Raw genomic sequence first — 22547 nt, forward strand, 5'->3', positions numbered from 1 at the left:
AATCTTACCCTTTGTATTAATGAAGAGTAATTTGTTAGGAATGCATTGCCATCACAGTCTCTTTGACAGCATCACATGGGCAATGTTTATGTTATGATTCTTATACGTGTCTCTTTCCATATATTTTCCTAAGTGCCACCTTATGACCTCAGTTACAAATGCCCAATTCCCAGGACTTCAGTGAAAATAAAGAAATGACACAATTTGTCAGACACGACTAGATACAAACCAATTCATCCTGAAATCAACCTGGGATGAGAGAGAAACTAATTTAGTAAAGTGACAAAAACAAGAATTTTCAGATCTAATCAGAGCCATAACAACAAACTCATCTATGAAGTGGAATAATTCAACTCCGAAGAGTTTGAAGTCAAACTAATTAACATTTATAAAGCAGTTTGCTGTGCTGCTTTTATTTAAGCATGATGCCGAAACACTTAAAGGCAGTCTAGTATCCCAACTCTCAGATGCATCAAATTAACAGAACCGGAAAAGGTCACAATGCAAAAATGGCAGTAACCCAACACACTCATACATTTCATGTCCTGGTTGAGGGGTCACTACCTGTCTTCAGGTAGTACAAACAGAAAGCTAATGTATACTGAGAACACCAAATTATGGCACCAAGACTTGCCACTACATGAGAAAATGAATTTATCTTCCCCATACAGAAAATTCTGTGCACACAGGGAATTTCCAGCATGGAGAGAACTGTTAGGAACTGGTAATGTCACCTTCATGGCCACACCAGGAGACTACCACAATGAAAGCCAATTCAGCATATTTAAAAGAAAACTAGGACCTATGATCGTCTATGTCTAAAGTCTGTGGAGACCCAGATCCCCTGGGGGGGGGAGTGGAGTGGTTTAGGTTAGCAAGGACCTATGGAAGTCATCTGGTCTAACCCTCCGCTTGAAGATGAGCCAACTTCAAAGTCAGGTTAGGTTGCTCAAGGCCCTGTTGAATTGAGTTTTAAGTATCTCCAGATCCTCTCTGGGCACCTTTTTCAGCATTTGACCACTCTATTGTGAGGATCTTTTTGCCAATATGATAGTTGGAATCTCACTCAAGACATCCTGTAAAGAACTGTTTTCTGCAAATGGATTTGGTACACCGTTACCTGTATTAATTGTTAAAGGCCAAACAGAATCAGCCTCTCAGCTGCACACTGTAACTAAAAGCTGTGTCAGCAGACAAGAGGAACACCTCAATAAATTGGACATGACCCGCAGTCCTCCAAATAAAGAATGGTTTCAGGTTCTAAAGTAATTTTCCTGCAATTATCACGTTCCTAATGAGGGCACTACAAATCTGACATACCTGTATTGGATTTGCCAATAATGTCCTAAGATATTAATCTGTGAGTATATTTTTCTGGCAAGCTTTTTAAGTACAGTCATGTTACTTAGTTTCCTCTAGTTCTGAATACAAATTTTACACCAAGACAGATATGGCAGCATATTCATGTCTTGAACTTCCTTGAACAATAATTCATTTTTAATAGGAAAGTTGCTGTATTCCACACTTAAAATAATTGAAATACAATGAGAACATTACTGGTAATCTGATTGTAATAGCCCTGACTGGCCAGTTTTTATAAGATCAATGGAGTTTTTAGGAATGCTAAATTGCTTAGATTGTTACTTTCAACTATCGTAAGAACAGGTTAGCACACTGAAGGGATTTTTCAAAAACTTTGTTTACAATCTCTATGTACAAAGAATTAAAAAATGAGAGCATAATGTTATAACTGAACTATCTCAAAAATCCTGTTTGCTTTAGGTACAAACTTTACATTACCTATTAGTCTGGTGTTCAATGAAACCTGTATCTGTTTCCCTTTAAAAATTTTATTTTTCTATGCTTGCATATTTTAAAGAGTGCTATGTTAACAGTCGCTTTGATACTGGGCATTTGTGGGGAATTAAATACTGGTTTGCATTCACAGACCAAAGCAAATGCAGGGAATGTCACCAACCTCCAGTAAGTAATTAATTTTCATGAAATGCCCTGTGTTTTAACAGTTACTGCTTAAAAACATTTCTTTTGCAATGAATGGTCCCATATATTTTCACCAAGACACTTCAGAAATTGATATCCCACTAGGACCAAATTAAATTTTTTATTATTATCTAGCTCTATTACAATACTCACTAATTGCTAGTTTTGAGATTGGTACAATAAATCACGCAATTTACATTCCCAGAAATTGTTGTAAATTGAGTATTTTTCCATTTTTTTTTTTTAAATTTTAAACTAACAAAGCACCTTCAGGGGTTAAGACTAAACAATTAAATCCTAATAGCTTGAGTATATTTACCCAAAAGTTTGTAAGTGTCAGGAACAAAAAGCAGGCTTGTGCAGGTGTGATTTCCTGAGTGACTCCAGCAGATCTAAGCCCACACAATGGCTACAAGTCCCATCCTTACCTCTACCCCAGCCATATGCGTTTTTTGCATTTATGGTTATGAATTGTAGCCTGCTGAACCAACCATCCTGATGATCTAATTAAAGATGACAGGACAAAATGATCCCTTTGGAGGCAGTGTGAAGACAGAGTATGTATCCATGCAGAGAGATAGGTCTATGCATATATAGATATATAACTGGATATATATGGATAATCTACATTATCAGCTTCAGATAACAGTAAACCTACTATCATATTGTGTGCTGGGTTAAATCTTAGCTGATCATCAACTTGTACAACCAGTGGTATCTCTAGCTGTGACTTTTGTTGGTCTGCCTAACAGAAGGGCACATGCTTTTCTTAATGAAGTAATAAAATACGTGTGTTAGTTTGAAGTGTGTGCAGACAAGCCAGTAAGAATATTGTATCATCAAATCACCTTCGTAACACATCACCACTAAGATTTTTAAGATGGCTTTAAGGTCAAGGATAATGACATACTAGGGTCATCACAGCAATGTTCTTAATACTGAGGTAATGTAAACATAATGTTTTATCAAGAGTGTAAGATATCCTATGTCTGTCTTACTGGACATATGATCACGTGTAGTTCATTAATTCATCCATATACTGAAGCTGTGAAGAGAGAAAAGGACGTGTTTGATGGTTTTATTTTGAGCCCACTTTCTCAAGATGAACTCTCCCATCTATCATGTCGTATTCCTACCAATTTACAGTGTATCACAAAAACTGCCTGATTGTTTACTTGACTTTAATCAACAAAGAGCATGAGTTTGCTTGGATTCTTACACTAACATACTAACTTATATAGGCATTCTAACTACAAAATCCTATGCTACTGCTTAGGGCAACCTCATTACTCTCTACAGCTTCTTGAGGAGGTGAAGTGGAGAGGGAGGTGCTGGTCTCTTCCCTGTGGTATCAATGATAGGACATATGAGAATGGTTCAAAACTGTGTCAGGGGAGGTTTAGGCTGGACATCAAGAAGTATTTTTTTACCAAGAGGGAGGTCAAACATTGGAAAAGGCTTCCTAGGGAGGTGGTTGATGCCCCAAGCCTGTCGGTGTTTAAAAGACATTTGGACAATGCCCTTAATAACATGCCTTCATTTTTGGTCAGCCCTGAATTGGTCAGGCAGCTGGACTAGATCATCTTTGTAGGCCCCTTGTAACTGAACTAGTCTATTCTAAATCTGACATGCCTCTACCTAACAGAGAACACATCAAGAGAGACCAAGCAATAAAGAGTCAGGGAACAGGGCTACAGGCACCTGAATGATCTGATGTCTATGGGCTTGCCCGCTCCTCTCTCCCTGGTTCCTGCCTCACACTGTTCCCACATGATCTTCTCCTGGCCTTCACAGTCTTAGCCGTTTACCTTGTGCCAATTCCAATAACCATCAGACCTTTCTATGAACCTCTTAAACTCACCAAAAGAGCAGAAAACCATCCAACTGGTTTTGCTGCGTTAGTTTTCTACCAGGTTAGAAAGTCAGAATGAACCTCAGAGGGCTCTGAGGAGCTCCAGAAGCAGCACAGTGGGAGCCAACGTCAGGAGCAGGAAGGGAGGTGGGAACACGCTCCCTGTCTGGTGGCCATGTGCTGTTGAATCACTTCCTATGGCACATGAAAGCACGTGTTTTGGGCTGCAGTACCACAAGCAGCTGAGCTAACCAAACAGCTGGGTGCCACTAAGAAGGGATTCTCCTTCTCCTCCCCCAGTTCCTCCCTCTTGAAACCATCCTCTCAAAGGGCATATCCAGCAAGGACAAAGAGGATGTTTAATTCTATATGCTTCTTTTGATTCTTGGGATGCGGGTAATTACACTAAATCAATTGAATTAAGAAAGGGAGGTAACTGGCTGTGATATGGAATTTTGACATGGAAGCCAATTAGAATCCCAGGAAAAGCTCACAGAGATTGGTTTGTGTGTACCCACATCAGTGGGTAAAGCACCGTAACTCAGCATGTGCAAAACCAGATTGGAAGCTACATTTTAAAAGTACTTCAGAAAACATTCCTGCATCCCCATGGGCTTTTCCTTGATAATCTACACTGTATTCCAGTTTCAGACTAACAGTAAACCTGCTCTCATACTACATGTGCTGAGCTAAATGTAACAAATTCTGGTTAGAAACATACAGCTCAAGGAAAAAGAATAAATATCATGCAGTCATTTAAAACATTAACTGCAGTAACTCATTAACTACCTCTGTTAAGAGATCAACCACTGTTAGATATATTTACCTCATGTATGTCGTTCATCCAGCTTGTTATACTTTGAAAACTGTCCAGATTTGTGATGTCATATACAAGAACAAAGCCTTGTGCACCACGAAAATAGCTAGTGCTTAGTGTATGGAATCGTTCCTGGCCAGCAGTATCCCTGAAAGAAATTGTAAGAAATCACACACACAGAAACAAAACCAACATGACCAAACTGCAGGAACCTCCTAGAAAAATCACTTTAATTTAAGGAGCATTGTCGAAATCTTGAACGGTTTAGCCTAACTTGAAAGGAACAAGAAAAGATATGGATGAGAGGAAATCTGGGTGCCAGATACAGCACTGAAAGAAATACACCAGATATTTATTCTGAATAATACAGCCCTACTAGGGAAGCTAAGCCAGTGGTTGAAGCCTCAGTGTAACTTCAAGCCCATCACTGTTTCTTTTTATACATAATCATTAATATCAGTACAATTCAAGTGATATAAAAAATCCGGAGTACAAGCACTGGCAGGAGTCAGATGACATCCCATACTCTGACAAGCCCTTTGTAAACTGCGACACAGAGAGTAAGCTGGTTTAGATGGAAGGTAAGTTTTGGTGAAAAGCCATAAAATACAGGGCTGCAGAGATTCCTACACATAATTATGCCTTAAGAAATCTGTAAACAAGCCTCTGAGACTTTTATTTTAAAACCTGAGATGGAATAACTGGAGATCTAATACTGGCCTGATAATTCATATACAGAGATACCTCTGGAGAAGTTAAACACTGGTAAATATAGATAATCTTCAGTATTTGATACCTGGAGAGATGGCTGTCAGTGGGCATATGTAGCCTTTAGAAAAACTTCAAAAACAAAATACAGAGTGTAGGTTCCTGACTAGCTTTCTCTTAGTGACCCTTTCGAACATGCATTTGATAGGTAATGAAACGTAACATTTTCTTGCTTTGTCACTTCCCTCAATGTTCCTATAGATCTGCTTGTATGATCTTGCTTTTATGTTGCAAGTTTTATTGTTAGAGTAACCTAGTGGCAACCCTACATTAGCAGCTGCAAAAAATACGCTCCCCTAGGCCAAATTCAAATTTTAAAATGACCTAGGAGGAAAAACTGCACTTTAGGAAAAGCAGATGAAATTTTTCATGCTGTAATGTAATTTAGTTGGCTCTCATTGGTGATATAAATTAAAACTTACCATATTTGAAGTTTCACTCTTGTATCATTAATTGTTACTGGCTTTACTTTAAAATCAATGCCTAGAAAAAAAGAAGAAAATCTGTAACATTTCTCATAATAACAGGGATTCACTTTGAATAGCGTTTCTCAGCTTTAGTTATCATGCAATTTTGAACAGAAAGTGAAAAGGAACTACATCAAACAAAGAGTAACTAGCCAACCATACACATTCAAAATGGAAGTTGTAGAAGGAAATTATTCAATGGTGAAAACAACCATGTGCCAATACGTTACACGGACACGATACAAAGCAATGCCAATGCAAAGCAACGGGAGGGCAGGTCAAAGCGAAGGTGCAGATACTCTGAAACTCCATGGAGGTATTTCCATGAATAGGCAAGTGACATGACAGCAACATGACAGCAGTTTCATGGCCTATGCACAATAATACTTGGCAAACAGATTGGTGATTTCAGTTGTTTCCAGTTTCATCACAACAGCGTGGCAGCTATGAATGGGGAGGTAGAAATTCCTACAAAGCGCAACACCATTTTTCTGTCCTTACTTCCAAGTGCCTAAAAAAAATAAAATCTAGGGTTACGTGAACAGGAATTAGCTGTACTAGTTAAATGCAAAGACAAACATATACTGGATTTCATTCAAAACGAAGAGGATTGTCTCTACAGCCTTAATCACTAGATCCGAAGTGCAAATGCTAAAATCAAGCATTAGCACTTGAAATCAGTGTAGAATGTTGTCTCTACATACACTACAGATCTTTCCTCAAAGAGACTTTCCTTAAAATTTATAGCATTTTCCATTATTATACTACCAAATTAGTAGTCCAAATGTGGAAGATGATACCTGGATTTATGGGCTGTTGAAGCTCCAATCTTAATATTAGATTTTGCCAGCTATCAGTTACTATCTTAGAGTGACACATTTCCTCACATTTAACCATGTTTTTTTCCAATTAGTCTACTGCTGAAATTTGAAATACTGGTTGATAATTTCTCTGCTCATTTTTTTTTTCCTACTGAAAAACAATAATGCTATTTTTGTCAATTATGTTAAGTGAAATTAAGGTGACATTGTGATGGCCATACTGCATGGTCAAAATCCCCTAAGGTCAAAATATGGCTACTTAATATGACTTCAAAGTGGCTTTTCACTAGTAGTAATGTCATTGGAAAGAACTAAACAGACTGAAAAAGCACAAAAATGTGAAATTAATATGTTTGCACTGATTTCTGTAAGAACCTGTCTGTCAAATTACTTTATCAAAGGAAAGCACCCATGGCAGTAAACCAAAAATGCAGTAGAGGAAATGCTCCTTTCCTTTTTACTGATGGATGTATTGTGCACAAAACTTTGACAAGTACACTCTCACATGCATGAGTCAATGCTATTAACATTTTTGTGTGTATGCGGTAAAAGAGTTTAGGTGGATTTTTAAAATTCTTATGATAATCATGTCCCTCACTTGATGAATTTTTGTTGAAGCTCCAATGGAAAGGAAAGATGAAATAATATAATTGGTATCTGTAATTAATATTACAGAAAGCTTCCTTGATGGAATTAATAATGTCAGATGGAAATGTAATTTAAGTCAAATTTGCTCATGTAAGGTGCAATTCCAATGTGATGGAAAACATTTGCTCTGAAATTCACATGGTTTTGTTTAATTACCTGTATCACTTTCTACAATTGATGTTAGAGCAATTGAGAGGGACAGAGTACGCACTGGGAGGCTGCAATGACACTTTCAAATGGTGCACAGGGAATATGGCAAAAAACTGTAATCCAGCCAGGGATTCCCAGACCTATAGGAAACAGTTCTTAGTTGACATACATTTTAATAATAAATTGCTATAAGCTTTTTTTTTTTATTTATTTATAAACAGGGAAGCAGAGTGCTGAATCAGACTAAAACTTAATCTAAATTAAAATAAGGCTTATTGACTTCTTAAGTCAACTTCAAAATTTATTGACCTAGAAGGTCAATGAATGTTAGTGAAAAACAGAAGTCAATATGTTCTGCATGCATGAATTGTTCATGTCTTTATATGAAATTTCGAGCAAACTTAGCAAATTGGAAAGACAGAAAAGAAAAATGAGAAATACAATGCCAAAGACAGCTCGCAGATTTCAGAGGGTTTTAGGCCCATGTATTATACAGCATGATCAACATAACAAAGCGATCATTGATTACCGCTCTTGAGATAAACGTTATTTGAATGCAACAGCTTGTACTTAACTTCTTTTAAGCTGTCAAATAAAACCAAGAAGGGGTATGCGGGTACAAGTTCAAATTCTCGTTGTTATTTCCAAGTTTTATAGCTATGAGATTCATTTCTTTTCTTTATGTTACAAATAATAAATATGTCCATATTAGGACTGAGGCACCTTAAAGACAATTAAGTCTAAAAAGCATCAAAACAGTCAGCCACACGGGAATTCAGCTGTGAATTGCCCTTCTCTTCCCTCAGTATCTATAAAGCAGTTTTTGGCCATCTGCAAAAGTCCTCTTCAGAGAGGCCTCTTGCAGTTGGCCTAGAAAATGACAACACACTTTTGACTCCAATATAGTTGATATAAAAGGCTCAAAAAAAAAAAAAGTCTATGCAGAGAAAATGCAAGTTTGAGCAGCTCAGCAGGACGCACCCAGGGCAGCGGGGACAGAGGGTGGTACTTGCCCAAGTGCAGGTTCTACCAAGCCCACTGACTGTCACACAGCACCTTCAGCTCTGGATGCAGGAAAGCAGTAATTGCGTCAATCACTTGAATTTGCAACTTCACCTGAAGTGAGTGGGAGCTGCACCACTTTCAACTACGACAGATTTGCAAGGACTCACAGCTCTACGGAAATGCATCTCGCAGAAAATGTGTGCTGCAGGACCACAGCCACTGTAATACAGCAAAATAACAACCTCACAGCCCGCAAGATCACAATCCCGTTCATTCATCTGCACGGGGTTCTTTCGCTCATAAACTTTCTCGATGGCTTTATATGGAATGCCATTGTTTAAACCAAAAAAATTTATTCTTTGTAGTCTATTCATAATACAATGCATCTGCCTTATGATGCATATAAGTTTAATTAGAAAACTGTAACTGCTTATAATTTACCCAAACTGCGTAATTGAAGAGGAGGAAGGGCACCCAGCCTTGAGTGTTTAAGTGCTGCATAAAAAGCTTTCAATGAAAATTTATTGTGGATGCTTTTTTTTTTCTCCATAAAATACTTAGAATACTTAGAAAAGTTCACTTCTACTGGAGCCTACTGTGAAATGTTTGGGTTTTTTCTTTCCCCCTGCAATAACACTAGAATTTTTCCTAGTAACACAAACCTGTGATTCATGATGACACAGAAATGAGACTTTCAACAATATTTTAACTTCTGTGCCTACGACCCTCTGCCACTGAGGAAGGTGGTGGCATATGATTTTGTCAGGGAACTCAGCTGGCTAAAAGACTGCACAGCCTCGATAATCTTCCCTCTACTCAAATCACAGCTGGACAGGTAGGGTGAAAAATCCATTATCATCAGATAAGCATTCAATAGGCTGCATGACAGACAGGGATCATTTGACTCAGCTTGTACAAAACAGGCATCTGGATGAAAACAGTTATTTGTTTTGACAGTGCCAACAAGGAGGGAGAAGACATCATGAACAGAAAAACCATTGCATTGTCTTCTTCCCTTAGGTCATGTTCTCGGTTGTTGCTGTCTTTAGGAAAAAGAAACTTCCAACATTACTCTTTCAGAAGCCCTCACTCACAATCCCACTTATTTTAAAAGCCTAAACTCTAATACACCTCCTAAAATGGAATTAAATGGAAGATGGTGTTTTAGAAATAACTTTAAAATCACATTCAAGTAACAAATACCACATTTGGATGACTCACATTTCAGCTAAGCATTTGTTTAAAAAGTTTTTAAATCTCTCAAGAATAGGTTTCAGGAACAGTAATAAAACTAACCCCTAACTGTCACAAAACTCTTATCTTAACTATTCCTTAAACTATTTTGAACCACGACTTGGAAAATATATTCTTAATATCATCACCACACAAGAGTTTTTGACTCCACAGTGGAATGCATTAAGAGTAAAAGAGATTGTGTATCAAAATAATAACCCCATGGTTAGGAACCTATGTTCCAATATAAAATACATCAACAAAGCTGATGTTTATTTTCATGGCCGTTCTTTGGGACTTCTTGCTAAGCCTGGTAACAAGTTGCCTGTTACGAGGATCAATTTCATGATTCTACTGCTAATTGGGCTTATGCCTTTCTGTTCATGTTGGTTTCAGAAGCTGTTTTGCAAGAACGGGCCACAAAATAAAAAGTGGTTTAAGTTCAGCCATTCCCATGCGGGCAGGTCACTGATCTCACGTACATTAAGCATCCCCTGGTCCACAGCTACCACCTGGTATTTATTCAGTTAAACTCAAAAATGTATAAAAGTGCTGTAGGTATACCAAATGCAGCGACGCAAAACTTCTTGTGCATACTTTATCTTCAAGAGCACAGAAAATGAAAAAAATAAAAACTCTTACACACACGCAAATTTTAAAAATGAAAATTTCCCAATCCGAAACTGGGGGGGTTGGAAAAAAAAGTCTCCACGGCAAATCACACCCCCACCCCCCCACATCCCCCTCACATTACATGTTTTCATGCTAATAACCCAGTTTTGTGGACAGTCAACCCTCCATTCATCCTCTGGGACACTCTGGGGCTGGGGTACCATGGCGGTGGGGAGCCCCCCGTCACCCCCACCACCTGCAGAGGGGCTGGGGTACCATGGTGGTGGGGAGCTCCCTGTCACCCCCACCACCTGCAGAGGGGCTGGGGTACCATGGCGGTGGGGAGCTCCCCGTCACCCCCACCACCTGCAGAGGGGCTGGGGTACCATGGCGGTGGGGAGCCCCCCGTCACCCCCACCACCTGCAGAGGTGCTGGGGAAGGCAGCACAGCGCTGCAGCACAAAACCACCTTGGTCCATCGGGGCTAATTACTTCCATCACAGCAACGGCTCTGCTTTAATCATCACAGACGCAGCTACCTACAGTCGAAGGTATCTTGACTTCACACCCTTAAAATTACAAGCACAAGGTTAAATCCCTTTCTAGGGTGAACAATGGAAGAACTGGGCATCTTGCTGATGCCTGACAGCTCCGGGAGGCAGACACCCGTGTCCCCCGCACCCACAGGGCCCCGTCCGGAGCCGTGGGCGGTAAGAAACAGGTTGTCTTCCTGAGTTTTAAGAAAAGGGTCGGTTCCGAATGACAACCAGCAGGGACAGCGCAACTACAGCCGGCACGGAGGGGCTGTGGAGCCTGGGTGACGCGTTTGCCTGACACCCTGGCGAACCTCTGGGAGGGCTGAAGTTGCCGGAGGCGGCTGGAGACACGGAGGGGACCGGGCACCTCCAAGCCAGGCGCTGCCGAGCTGTCAGTGCAGCCGGGAGGGCCGTGACTGAAGAAGGGCACCGGCGGCCGGGCCCTCAGGCGCGCCCAGGGAGAGGAGGGCGAGGAGGGGGAGCCGGGGGGGCGCCCACCGGGACACAGCCCCGTCAGTCCCTCGGGCAGTGCGGGGAAGGCGGCCGCCCCCTGCCCACACCGCCGGGCGCCGCTGGGTTACGGGAGGCTACGGGGGGCGGGCGATGAGGGGGCGGCAGGCCGGCGGGGGGGCTTCTCCCGCGGTCACTCACCGATAGTGGCCAGGTAGGAGGAGGCGGGAGCCCCGGCGGGCTCCGTGTACCTCCGCACGATGGAGGTCTTCCCCACGCAGGTCTCCCCGGCCATCACGATCTTCACCAGCAGCGGCGGTTTCCCCCCCCCGCCCTGCCCCTGCCCCAGCCCCGCCATGGCGGGCTCCGAGTGCCGGCCGGGCCGGGCCGGGCCGGGGTGAGGCGGGTACGGGGCGGGGGCCGGAGGGCCGCGGGCCGCCCCGCTATGAGGGAGCCGGCACCGCCCCCGGGGTGTGTGGAAGGAGGCGTGGAGGGGCAGGGGGGCCGGGGCCGGGGCCGGGCACCATCTCCGCCGGCGCCTGCGGGTCCCCGCCGCCCCCGGCCCCGCACAGGTGGGGCGGGCCGCGGGGAGCCCCGGATGCTGCCCCGGAGCTGTGGCGGGGCCGGGCGCCGGGGCGTGAGGCGGCTGTTTTAAAGGGGTGTGGAAGAATAAAGGAAGGTCAAACCCTAAATTATTTAATCCCTACGAGCGCTGAAAAGATAGAAACTGAAGCCGAAAGGGTTGGCGTGAGGTAATGCCGGGCTGTAAGGCCCTGCTGGGGCCACAGCTGCCACCCCGGCCGGGCCCGCTGGGCTAAGGCGGCCCGGCCCTGCTGGCCCGCCCGCTCCCGAATTCGCCTTCCCCTCTCCCTTAGTGGCCACCGGCTGCCTTTGGGTGACTGACAGCCCCTCCGGGTGACAGCCCCTTCAGGTGACAGCCACTTCTTTAGGTGACAGCCCCTTGTGCACAGCGTCCACCGCCGGGCTGAGCTGCGACCTCCCACAGGTCTGTGAGTTTCAGCCGCTGCTCTGAGTTAGGGCCATGAAATTATGCAAACATACACTTTTTTTTTTTTTTCATGAAGTTTCGTCACCGAGGGGGGGGAGGAAAGAGGGAACTTTCACAACCCGACCTAACGCTTCCCCCCCGTGAAGTACAGAAATAAACAGTCTGGTTTCTTGTTACTTCCTAGCGTTAAAGACAGAGACAGGGGAAATAGGTTTCAAGAATTTCCTCTTTTTCACTTTTGGTTTGCTGTCGTCTGACCTGCAGTGTGCAGAAAAAAAAAAAAGCGTATGTACAGTGTGGACTTGCTGCGTGTATGTCTGGATTTTTTTTGCCAGAATCCCTCTTTGTCTGAGTTGCAGGGCTGTTGGCCACTTGCCAGCTTGCACACTGAATTTGCCTGGTGTCAGAGATTTAGGAGTGGGATACTCCTGAAAGTGGGGTACTCCTCAGTGCTAATAGACACTTGCAAGTATTTGTGACTGTCTAGGTCTGCGATGAATCCCCACAGGTTTTGTCATTGTCATCTCCAGCCCTTCAAGCAACTCCTGGATCAGTTCATGTGCCACAGACCAGTGGACGTAAGAAACTCACTTTTTGGGGAGGACAAGTTATGACAGCGTGTTCCACCTAGCACAGTTTGGGATGTCCTCTTCCCAACGGCCAGGTGTTATTTCAGGCTTATTTCCTTATCTCCCCACTGTGAACCACACACCAGCCTGCACCTCAGCTTCCCAGCACTGAACTGGTTAGCCACAAACCGTTAGGGTTTTGTGGTAGGAGATCTTCAAAGGGTGGCAACAGCTTATTTCTTGATCACTGCAGTTTCCTTGATTCCTGGAAGAATGATAATTTCTGCTACAAGTTGGGAAATAATCAGTAGGAAATGACTGATTAAATCAACTGAGTTAAATGGTTATTTTAGGAGCAATCTGTGATATGTGACTGTAAAAAAGCAAATGCTACCAGAGAAGGTGTCAGTCGAAGTGTTTCCATTAGGGACAGAGAAAGGCTGTGTATTGATGAGACTGAATCACAGAATCAAAAAATGGTTTGGGTTGGAAGAGACCTCAAAGATCATCTAGTTCGAACCCCCCTCCCACCAGACCAGGTTGCTCAAAGCCACATGCAGCCTGGCCTTGAACACTTCCAGGGATGGAGCATCCACGACCTCCCTGGGCAACCTGTTCCAGTGCCTCACCACCCTCACAGGAAAGAATTTCTTTCTAGTATCTAATCTAAACCTCCCCTCTTCCAGTTTAAAACCATTACCCTTGTCCTATCACTACACTTCCTGACAAAGAGTCCCTCTCCAGCTCTCCTGTAGGCTCCCTTCAGATATTGAAAGGCCGCTATAAGGTCTCCCCGGAGCCTTCTGTTCTCCAGGCTGAACACCCCCAGCTCTCTCAGCCTGTCCTCATAGCAAAGGTGCTCCAGCCCTCTGAAGAATATGTTCTTGAACAACGGTTGGTGGAAGAAGTTGACCCTATGGGACACTTTCAGCTGACACAATCACATGAAAGCGTTTGTGGAACCTTTCCTGTACGATAAAGCCGCAAGTGTGCGACTGACTTTGTTTGACAAAGGCTGGGAGGGAATATGATCATCAGGAATTAAATGATAAGGAGGTGAAAAAAGCTGCTTAAAGAAAAGGATAATAGAATGAATAGATATACACTGACCACGAATATGGCTGAGCTAAAAGTTGTGAGGTTTCTAATGATATTTCAGAAAATTCTTGCAATTGAGGTGATTGGGAGAAAAATCTTAATAAATCTTAATAAAATCTTAATAAATCTTAAGGTCATTGTCAGAGCAAGATGAGTTTGTTAGGGAGGCCGCAGCTGCCTGCAATAGGGAAGGACTGGACTTCATAAATCAGAACACTTCCTCTGAGAAACATCCCCTGCTATCTCAGCAGCCCCGTGAAGTTCTGCTTCCTTACGGCAGAAATTTGAAGCTACCGTTGATCATCAAAAATCTGAGTGATGGTGGGGTGCCAGCATCTTCTGGTAGTTCTCATGGGTCAGGCATCTTATGGTTGTTCTCCTGGATGAGAGGTGACGATGTGTACGGGGAAACTGTAACACTTAGGGATAATCTAACATCTGCAGCAACAGACGGGTGTCTCCAGCCAGCTGTGGATCAGTCCTGCTCCAGTCTCTCCATTGGTGCAGCTGCAGGAGCGAGGGACAAAGCTGGTGCTTCACCCTATAGATGGATGCTTTACCATGAGTTTGGCAGATGCATTGGTTTATAGATACACTATAAGACTTTGTCTTTATTGTAGCACCTTCTCCCATTCTCTGCTCTGAAGCTGTTCTTCACAAAACAGTTTCCTTCAAATGAGGGTGACACTGTAGCTGCCTACAGCAGTTAGAGTGAGGTGACAGCCTGGACGGATGGTGTTAGCAATGGTGCTCCATTAGCTCAATCTTTACCCTCTGCTGTTTGTCAAGCCAACCAATTTAAAAGAAAAGGCCCTCCATAGTATTTTGTACACTCAAATGTTGGTTTATGAGCAATGTGCAAAGCAGGATTCTAGGTAATTTCCTAACAAAAGTCCAAATGCCCAGGGCTGCCGCTGCTATCCGTGAGTTACAGTATCACTTTCCTCATATTCCTATCCACAAGGGGACAGTCTTTCCATCTCTTACCACCGACTAAAACCATTTAAAAGTTAGCTCCTTGAAAAGCTACCCATGACTGAAATGTAATATTTCTTAAAAATACACATTTTGTGCTTTATAAAAAACTTCCAGATCTTTGTAAACTACATGATGTTGCTGTATTTATAAAGCAAATCATAAGTAAAGTTAGTTTAATGAAGCTAATGACTTGAAAATTGTGACTGTGTGGCTACAAGACAATCAGCGTAAAATAAAAAACAAAGTTTCTTTTATGTTCCTTGAGATATCCTTGGAAAAGGATAAAGTATTGCCTCTTGTTCAGCTTTTTTTGATTGCTCACTTCCATTTCTTTGATTCTATCTTTCCAGTAATGTGATAAATAGTAATAATAAAAATGGCATAATTTTTAATAGCATTTTAGTGGGAGATCTTTTCGTTTTCACACATAAAAATGACTAGATTTATTAGAATTTAATAAACACTTGTAAACTATTAGTGCTAATGTTATAGAGATGATACATTTTTGCTTCTTATCTGAAGTGTTCAGTTTAGGAATAGATGTTCAATTTACTCTCAGAGTACTGGAGGACTTTGGGCAAAGAAGATAATGCTGTATTTTTTAATTCTCAAAATGCTCACATGAGTTTGGGGACTGGCCTTTTATCTTGCTGTGGTGTGGCGTATTACCCCAGTCTCTCCTCATGAGTCAAAGCATTTTTACAGCATCTGATTTTTCATACAGCCAACCCCCTGCAAAAGGTGGGCTAACCCTTCAGCGCAGTCACAGAGAGTACTCTGAATGCAGGAAGGAACCAGACTGATTCTTCAGCAGCATATTTCATGCAAAACACCCAGCATAATCTTATCACTAAGCCTGCTTTGAACATTCTTGCAAGCAACCATTATAAAAACAACAAAAAAACCCCACCAAAAAACGGTTAAGGAGACAAACGTAACTATAAACCAAGGATGAAGAAGCAGCAGCGTTCAAATACAGCTCTGTTTCTGAAACATAATGGTGCCGTTACAGATGCCACAGCCTCCTTATGAAATAAAGCTCACAAAATATTGCAAAGAGCTTCAATGTATTTCCATTTGAAATTATTTTGATGGAATATTAGAACACTAATGCAATTACAAATATTAGCCGCAAATTCATGCGCGTTTTCCTGAGTGGAAGGTATAAGCTGAAAATGGTAATGAGAAGAAAGAGCGAAGTTTAATTTGGATTTAAAATCCTCAGTACTAAGTCACTGCTCGTGTCAAGATTACTCACTGAATAGATTCTGTTAAGTGACCGACGTGAAACTCTTTGCTTTCATTAGTGTTAAGATAAAACCACTTCTGAGTGGACAAAAGTGAGGTAAATCACTCATGATAGGCAAAACAGGGTTCACTGGTCTTTAAATGAAATTTCTGGGCCAACTGTAAAGTATTTTAGTTATTTAAGAGACAGGATTCAATGTTAAACTGGAACATAATTTTTAAGATTTCATCAGAGAACAGGGCACCTCTCCCAGTCAGAACGACTGAAATGAGGGGGTACCGATGAAAAATCTGTTAAAAAGTGATTGCGATAAGGCACCCACTGTTTATTGCTGCTCATTACCTGGGTCAGAGTTGGTAGGGGTTTTTAATTTTATTTTCCTTAATAATAGAACTCATCATTGCTTACTGGGTTAGCTTGTTATCTTAAGTTAGAGTATCCCTTGATACTGCCAGATTCAAAGTCACATTTCTGACCTACTGATAAGGAAGCCAAATATTAGCAGAACAAACTGAAGTAATCCAAGCCTTACATCAGGGGTCCTGACCTCTTCAAAAACATAAGATTGGGACCAGTAGGGATACCAAGCAAGGGTTGCCCTCAGCCATGTCTCAAAATCATTGCTCTTGGACCCACAGAAGTTGCTAGCTATGAATATCTCGTAATTTGCTAGTAAAATTGTCACTCAGCAACTTTAAGAATACTTTTTTAAAATAAAAAATACTAGAGTTCTCCTATGCATAAAGGTAGTCTTTCTTCTGTAGCTTCTTTGGTGAAGTATGATTTTTTTCTGGATCTGGAGCAGCAGAAGGAATAGCTGTTTTAAGAGACCGTGCTGACTGCCATCTGTATAGTTAATAAAATCCTGGTTATGCCTGAAGATCACTCAGAAAAATTCACAACATTTATGGCAGGGTCACAAATGTTATTTTTTTCCCTTAACTTGAGCCTGCCTCATCTCTATTACTGAAATGCCAGTACTCTGTAAATGAAAACGGAAATTTCTGGAAAATCAAACTTTTGGCCAGTTCTAGTATCTGAGTCATCTCCTGCTGCCACTCACCCGCTGTCAGCCTTGCTCACAGAACAGCCTGGGCAGTACGAGCTTTAAATACACACACTCCCCCCAGGGTCGCTTTGACTTCCTCCTTACTCAAAACCCTACTTTCATTGGGTGCTGCTTAATTATCTGGTCAAGATTTTCAAAATCGTTATTCAGCGTTACATTTCTAAATTAATATACAGGAACTTAAAAAGTTATCTAGCTGCACAAACGCTAAATGGAAACTTACTGGACCCTCAGAAATGTAGTAATTAATTTACTTGCCTACTTATAGCTTTAGAAAATAAGATAGTAGAAGCTAATTCTCTAAAAGATGCATTTACCCTTCAGATATTTCAAAAAGATTACTCTAACATGTTTTTCTCAGACAGAAATGTTTGAAATACTCTCCGTGCTAGGTTGCCCTGTGTGGAGGGGAACAACGAGGGGACGTCCCCAGGCAGGCGGTTGCAGACCGTGGGGAGTGAACACCTCCAGCTGCAATCCTCGGGAGTTTCCACGCCGCTCAGAAGTGTTTCAGGTGTCTCAAGCACTACATGTACCTCTTATTTAAATTATATTTGCATTTTTTGCCTTTCAAAAGCCATCAGAATGCACATAAAACCAAAAAATGACAAGAGCCTAGTCTAAGGTGCCTCCCATCTAAGCAGACAGTTGCTCTAGGAGAAAAGAAAATTAGGTTTGATATGATTCATCAAGACTAGGCTTTCACCTCTGTGTATTTAGTAAAAAAATATTTATCCCAGTCTTTTTGGGCGTTGACATGGGGCCACTTGTCTATAATTTCACAATTTGGGTGTTAGCCTTTTTTTAGCTATATGCTTTGCCCATCTGCGGGATGTGACTTAGCAGCTTCTGTTTTTTCTAGGTTTCCAGGAAGTTTGTCAGGCTGCCCCTCCTATGGCCTGCAGTCTCTTCTCTAAATTTAATAAAAATTAAGTGCCTTGCTATGAACTACTAGATAAGCATTTTGGGACTCTTCAACAAAACTTGAAACATTTTGTAATAAGAATAGGATTCATTTGGAACAACCAGACCTTAGAAGTTACATGGGTGTTTGGTGGGAGAAAACATCTTCTCAGAGGAAAATGCTAAAATGATTTTTTGGATGTAGGGTGGTTTTTTTTGTGTATGTCCAGGATTATATTCATCTTGAAAATTATTATTCAAACAAGGTAACTTCTGTAGGGGAAAACTGAAAGGCAATTGTTTAACAAATATTGATAAAGCTGTTTTACCGTGATAAATTGATAAAAAAAGGGATTAAAGTTTTAACAGAATGTATATGGGAGTATCGTAGTCCTGATGCTTTACTCTATTATACCAACTTTATTAGATGGTTCAATAAATTATATTGGCTCAAAACTAGGGAAGGGTCAGCCACTATATTCCTAGCAGAAGTACTGCTGCAAAACTTTATGGAATAGAATTTATTTCAAAGGCAACTGAATAGGAGTAGATAGAGCAATTCAATGCAGGGAAGTCAGGCTGGCCCTGCAAAAGGCATGCACTGCACATTGATACCCTTTCCTTTGCAAGATGGGCTGAGAGCCAGGGCTGTGTGGCCGTGGTGTGTAGGAGACACAGCCCCGCTGTGTGTATGGGCACTGTACGTGTGGAAGAGCTGTGCAGGTCAGGAGAGATTTAGGAGAGATTTGGTAGGTCAGTGGCTTAATGAGCTGGAGAAGGGAGAGATACGGGTGGAGCGGGAAAGGTCGTGAGAGTGGGCCAGGGGAGAGATGCCAACCAGTTCTGCTGTGGCAAAGTCAAGAAATTGAGGCTCATAAACTAGGGAAAACAGGCTCTCTGTATTTTCAAAAGAGGCAGCATGATGGTAACTGTAGCGAGAATCACAATTTCAGCTGATGGAAGAGATGCAAGATGAATAAATGGAAGATAGGAAGATTTCTGTAAGCAGAGCAAGAGACAGTTGAGGCAGAGGGAAATGTTTTAGTTGCAAAGACAACTAGGAAGAATTGATTCTGATATATTACAAAGATAAAGAGAACATTTGCTTATTTCTTGGCTATACAGATAGTATGAGAAGGCTGATGTACAAAAGGGAGAGGCACCCAATATTCCCACAACCCTGCCTTTTCAGTGGCTTCCTGGTCTTCTACTCCCTCCCTCTCCTCTTTCTTTCTTTGCCTGCCTTGGATTCTCCTGCCCCAGTAAAGGTACTAGATCGTAAGAGTTGAAAAGGTATTACATTTGTAGAATTGGCAGACACAGGAAAAAAAAAGGAAAAAAAGTCAAGTTTTACACATTAGTTACACTCATTATGATATTCATCTCTGTAGTGACATTTTTATGGCCTCAGGTGGCTCTAGTTAGGCTTCGTGGACATTTCAAAATGCAAAGTTAGCTTAAGTTATAGTATGGGTCATCTGTAGCCATGGGAAGCCTTTGGACTCAGACAACTATGGCAGAATTCAATTTATTTCCCAATAGAGTGTATGTGTGTGTGTTAGAAAAGATAAGTTGGGGCTAAAATTATGCTTTATTTTGCTTCTCACATGGCAAGTTGCCTCCCTTGTTTACCTCCCGTATCTCCTGAAGTGCAGGCATCCTGGTAAACAGCATCTCTGCCCATCTCCCAGTCTGCTCCCCATTTTCTTACCCAAATGCATGTTCTGACTTCCAGGCGTCACTATCCACGGGAAGCAAAATCTGAAAGTGCCCTTACTTATGCACCTGGAAACAGCATCCATCTAATTGCCTACCCTGTTCTTTCCTTGTGGAGAACAGGTCTGCAGGGGACTTTGGCACAGGAATCTACATTATTAAAAAAAGATAAAATTGTGAAACATCACAAACAGAACCCTGGAATAGGAAAAGTAAGTGGAAAGATACATTATCATATAAGGACTAGGAGCGAAACACTAAGTACACTAAGTGCTTATTTTGATTTTTCGTAGCACCTGTAGTGTCACAAGCTGAGGAGGCTGTTTGATCTCCGAATCAGGGGGACAGGAAGTAGAAAATTAGGGCAGACGTAGAGGTGAAGGACTGAATTCATTGTCACAGGGGCCTGTAGGCACAGATTATGGGAAGTATTTCCTACAGCACTTTTAGAAGATCAAAATGGAGTATGTGGCTTAGAGAGCTCTCATACCAATGGCCAAGGGGCCATGACAGACAGCTTTGATAGATAGGAAGTTTTTTGTACTCTTCACACCACTTTTTTTTTTTAAATCTAGTAATGGAAACAAAGGAAACCACGCAAGCAGCCTGCTTATAGACGAGCCTGAGAACACACAGGCTACATCTGTGTCACCTTTAGTAGAAATACCCATATTTCAGTTCAAGTTCACCAAGCAAAGCTGCTGGAGGATTAAATAAGTGAAGATGCTCCATCTACCCTGTATGCCTTAGCTCACCTCCCCTGGCTGTCTCTCACCAGCTTGCTCCCATCTTCATATATCCTGCCACGGCTGGTCCTGCCAGATGCTCCTCTTCCACATCTGGACTTGCCACTCCAGCCCAGTCACAGGCAGAGTCAAGGCCACAGCCTGTGGTGGAGCGTGATTTTTGGAGGAGAGACACCAGTATCTGCTTGTGGCAGCATTTAATCCTTTCAGTCCTGATTAGCAAACTCCCCAGAATCAACTTTCCAGGGCAGGACTCTTCTCCAATCCCCAAGAACACCCAGCTACCCCCAAACCCTACCCAAAGGGCAGTATGAGGACACATCCACTTGTTTTTCATCAGGAACAAGCAGTGCCGGCAGGGAGCTCATGGAGAGGAGCTCTCACATTTGGACTGCACCATTCTGCTGTGAAATCACCTGGTTCCTCTGGTCTTTAGATCTGCTGGACCCACCTCCAGTCCCTGTCGGCTGTGGGGCACAGGGCTGGGACTGGGACGGGTGCACTCAGAGCTGGAGGCTTGGTGGACCCCCTTTTAAAGGTTCTTACTATTTGAAGTCACCTTCTCAAATTGCTCTCTTGGTCTTGGTTAGTGCAGGTTATCTGAATGACTGCCTGGAGCAGGGAATAGTTTTTAATTTATTTTTCAGTGACTGTTTTCTGATTTAATGGAGGTTGCTGGTTTTATACTTGTTTTCGCCAGTCTGTATTTTCCTATATATCAAAAGCATGCAGAGTTGTGGATAGACCTTTTTTATGTATCATATAAATCTATTTAAGTGAATAAATAAATAAACAGTGCCACACTGGAGTAAGAGTGAAAGATTGCACTGATGCTATTAGGAAGAGAAATATTTTGGAAGTACCACTATCAAATCATCTGTGAAAATGCCATATAGGCACATGCACACACATAATCCACAGAAAGAGTTTTTTCCTTCAGATAAATGTCAAAAATGCAGACGTCCATTTTCATTTAAGTACCTGACATATTCTTCAAATCCACAGTGCACTTGACAGATAGCAGAGCATCTTCCATTAATCCTTAGGAGATTTAAATAACATTTTATTTATATTTAGCATTCTGAAAGCACAAAGGAGAATAGTAAGTGTATTCAATGCCTAGATCTTGTAGACTTCTTCCTAGAAAAGACTGCTACAAGAATAAGGGTAAATCAGTAGTAGCTTAATCTGTTATAGATAATATAATTTATGTTGCCATGTATCATGTTAATGACTCTAAAACAATGTGCACATTATTTTTTTTTCATTTCCAATTTGGGATTCTTAGAATAAGAGATGCAGAAACAAGGATAACCCATGTTTTCCATGAGAGATTCATGGAAACTGAAAAATAAGGTCTTTTAATAGTTCATGATAACTGTTTTTCTTGGCTTAAGTGTTGGTTTTAAAAAATGGTGCTCATTGTTTTGCTTGTAGTTCTTTCATGCATGGACAATCGTGCTGATGATGCATTTACTTCAAGTGAATTTTCCAATTGAAAAAGTGCTCTTGAGTAGTTTAAGTACTATGAATCACCAAAAACTCATCTAAGTCCCATAAAAGCACTGGCTGCAGAAAACAGCCCTGGAAAGAAGACGTATTGGGGTTGTACTACATGATTCAGCTAAATGGAAATATATTTTGTCAACACAGAAGAAGTAAAAGGACCTGACAGTTCTGTAAAAATGAAATTATAATCTGCTAAAAAGATGGAAATTAACTCTTCTGGAAACCCCCCTGTTATATCCCGCAGTTGTTCCTCACTGGTCTGAAGCAGAGATTCTAGGTGTGAGAACTTCAGCCCTTGAAACACAGGATTTTTTACAGGATACATTTCATTTCCCATGTCT

At 41.8% G+C, this 22547-nt stretch overlaps 1 protein-coding gene across 1 annotated transcript in view; it reads right to left on the minus strand.

The window, feature by feature from the left end:
* Positions 1–11903, minus strand: part of LOC106885059 (ras-related protein Rab-10-like) — a 32172-nt gene extending 20269 nt beyond the window's left edge. Inside the window, exons 1-3 of the mRNA XM_014936885.1 lie at positions 11562–11903; positions 5861–5921; positions 4680–4818 (exon numbers count right to left, since the gene is read on the minus strand). Of these exons, the coding sequence (XP_014792371.1) occupies positions 4680–4818; positions 5861–5921; positions 11562–11718 (357 nt within the window). The 5' untranslated portion in view covers positions 11719–11903. The remainder of the gene's footprint in view (positions 1–4679; positions 4819–5860; positions 5922–11561) is intronic.
* Positions 11904–22547: the final 10644 nt, after the last annotated feature.

The sequence above is a fragment of the Calidris pugnax genome, unplaced genomic scaffold, assembly GCF_001431845.1.
Source record: "Calidris pugnax isolate Ruff unplaced genomic scaffold, ASM143184v1 scaffold51, whole genome shotgun sequence".
NCBI lineage: Eukaryota > Metazoa > Chordata > Aves > Charadriiformes > Scolopacidae > Calidris > Calidris pugnax.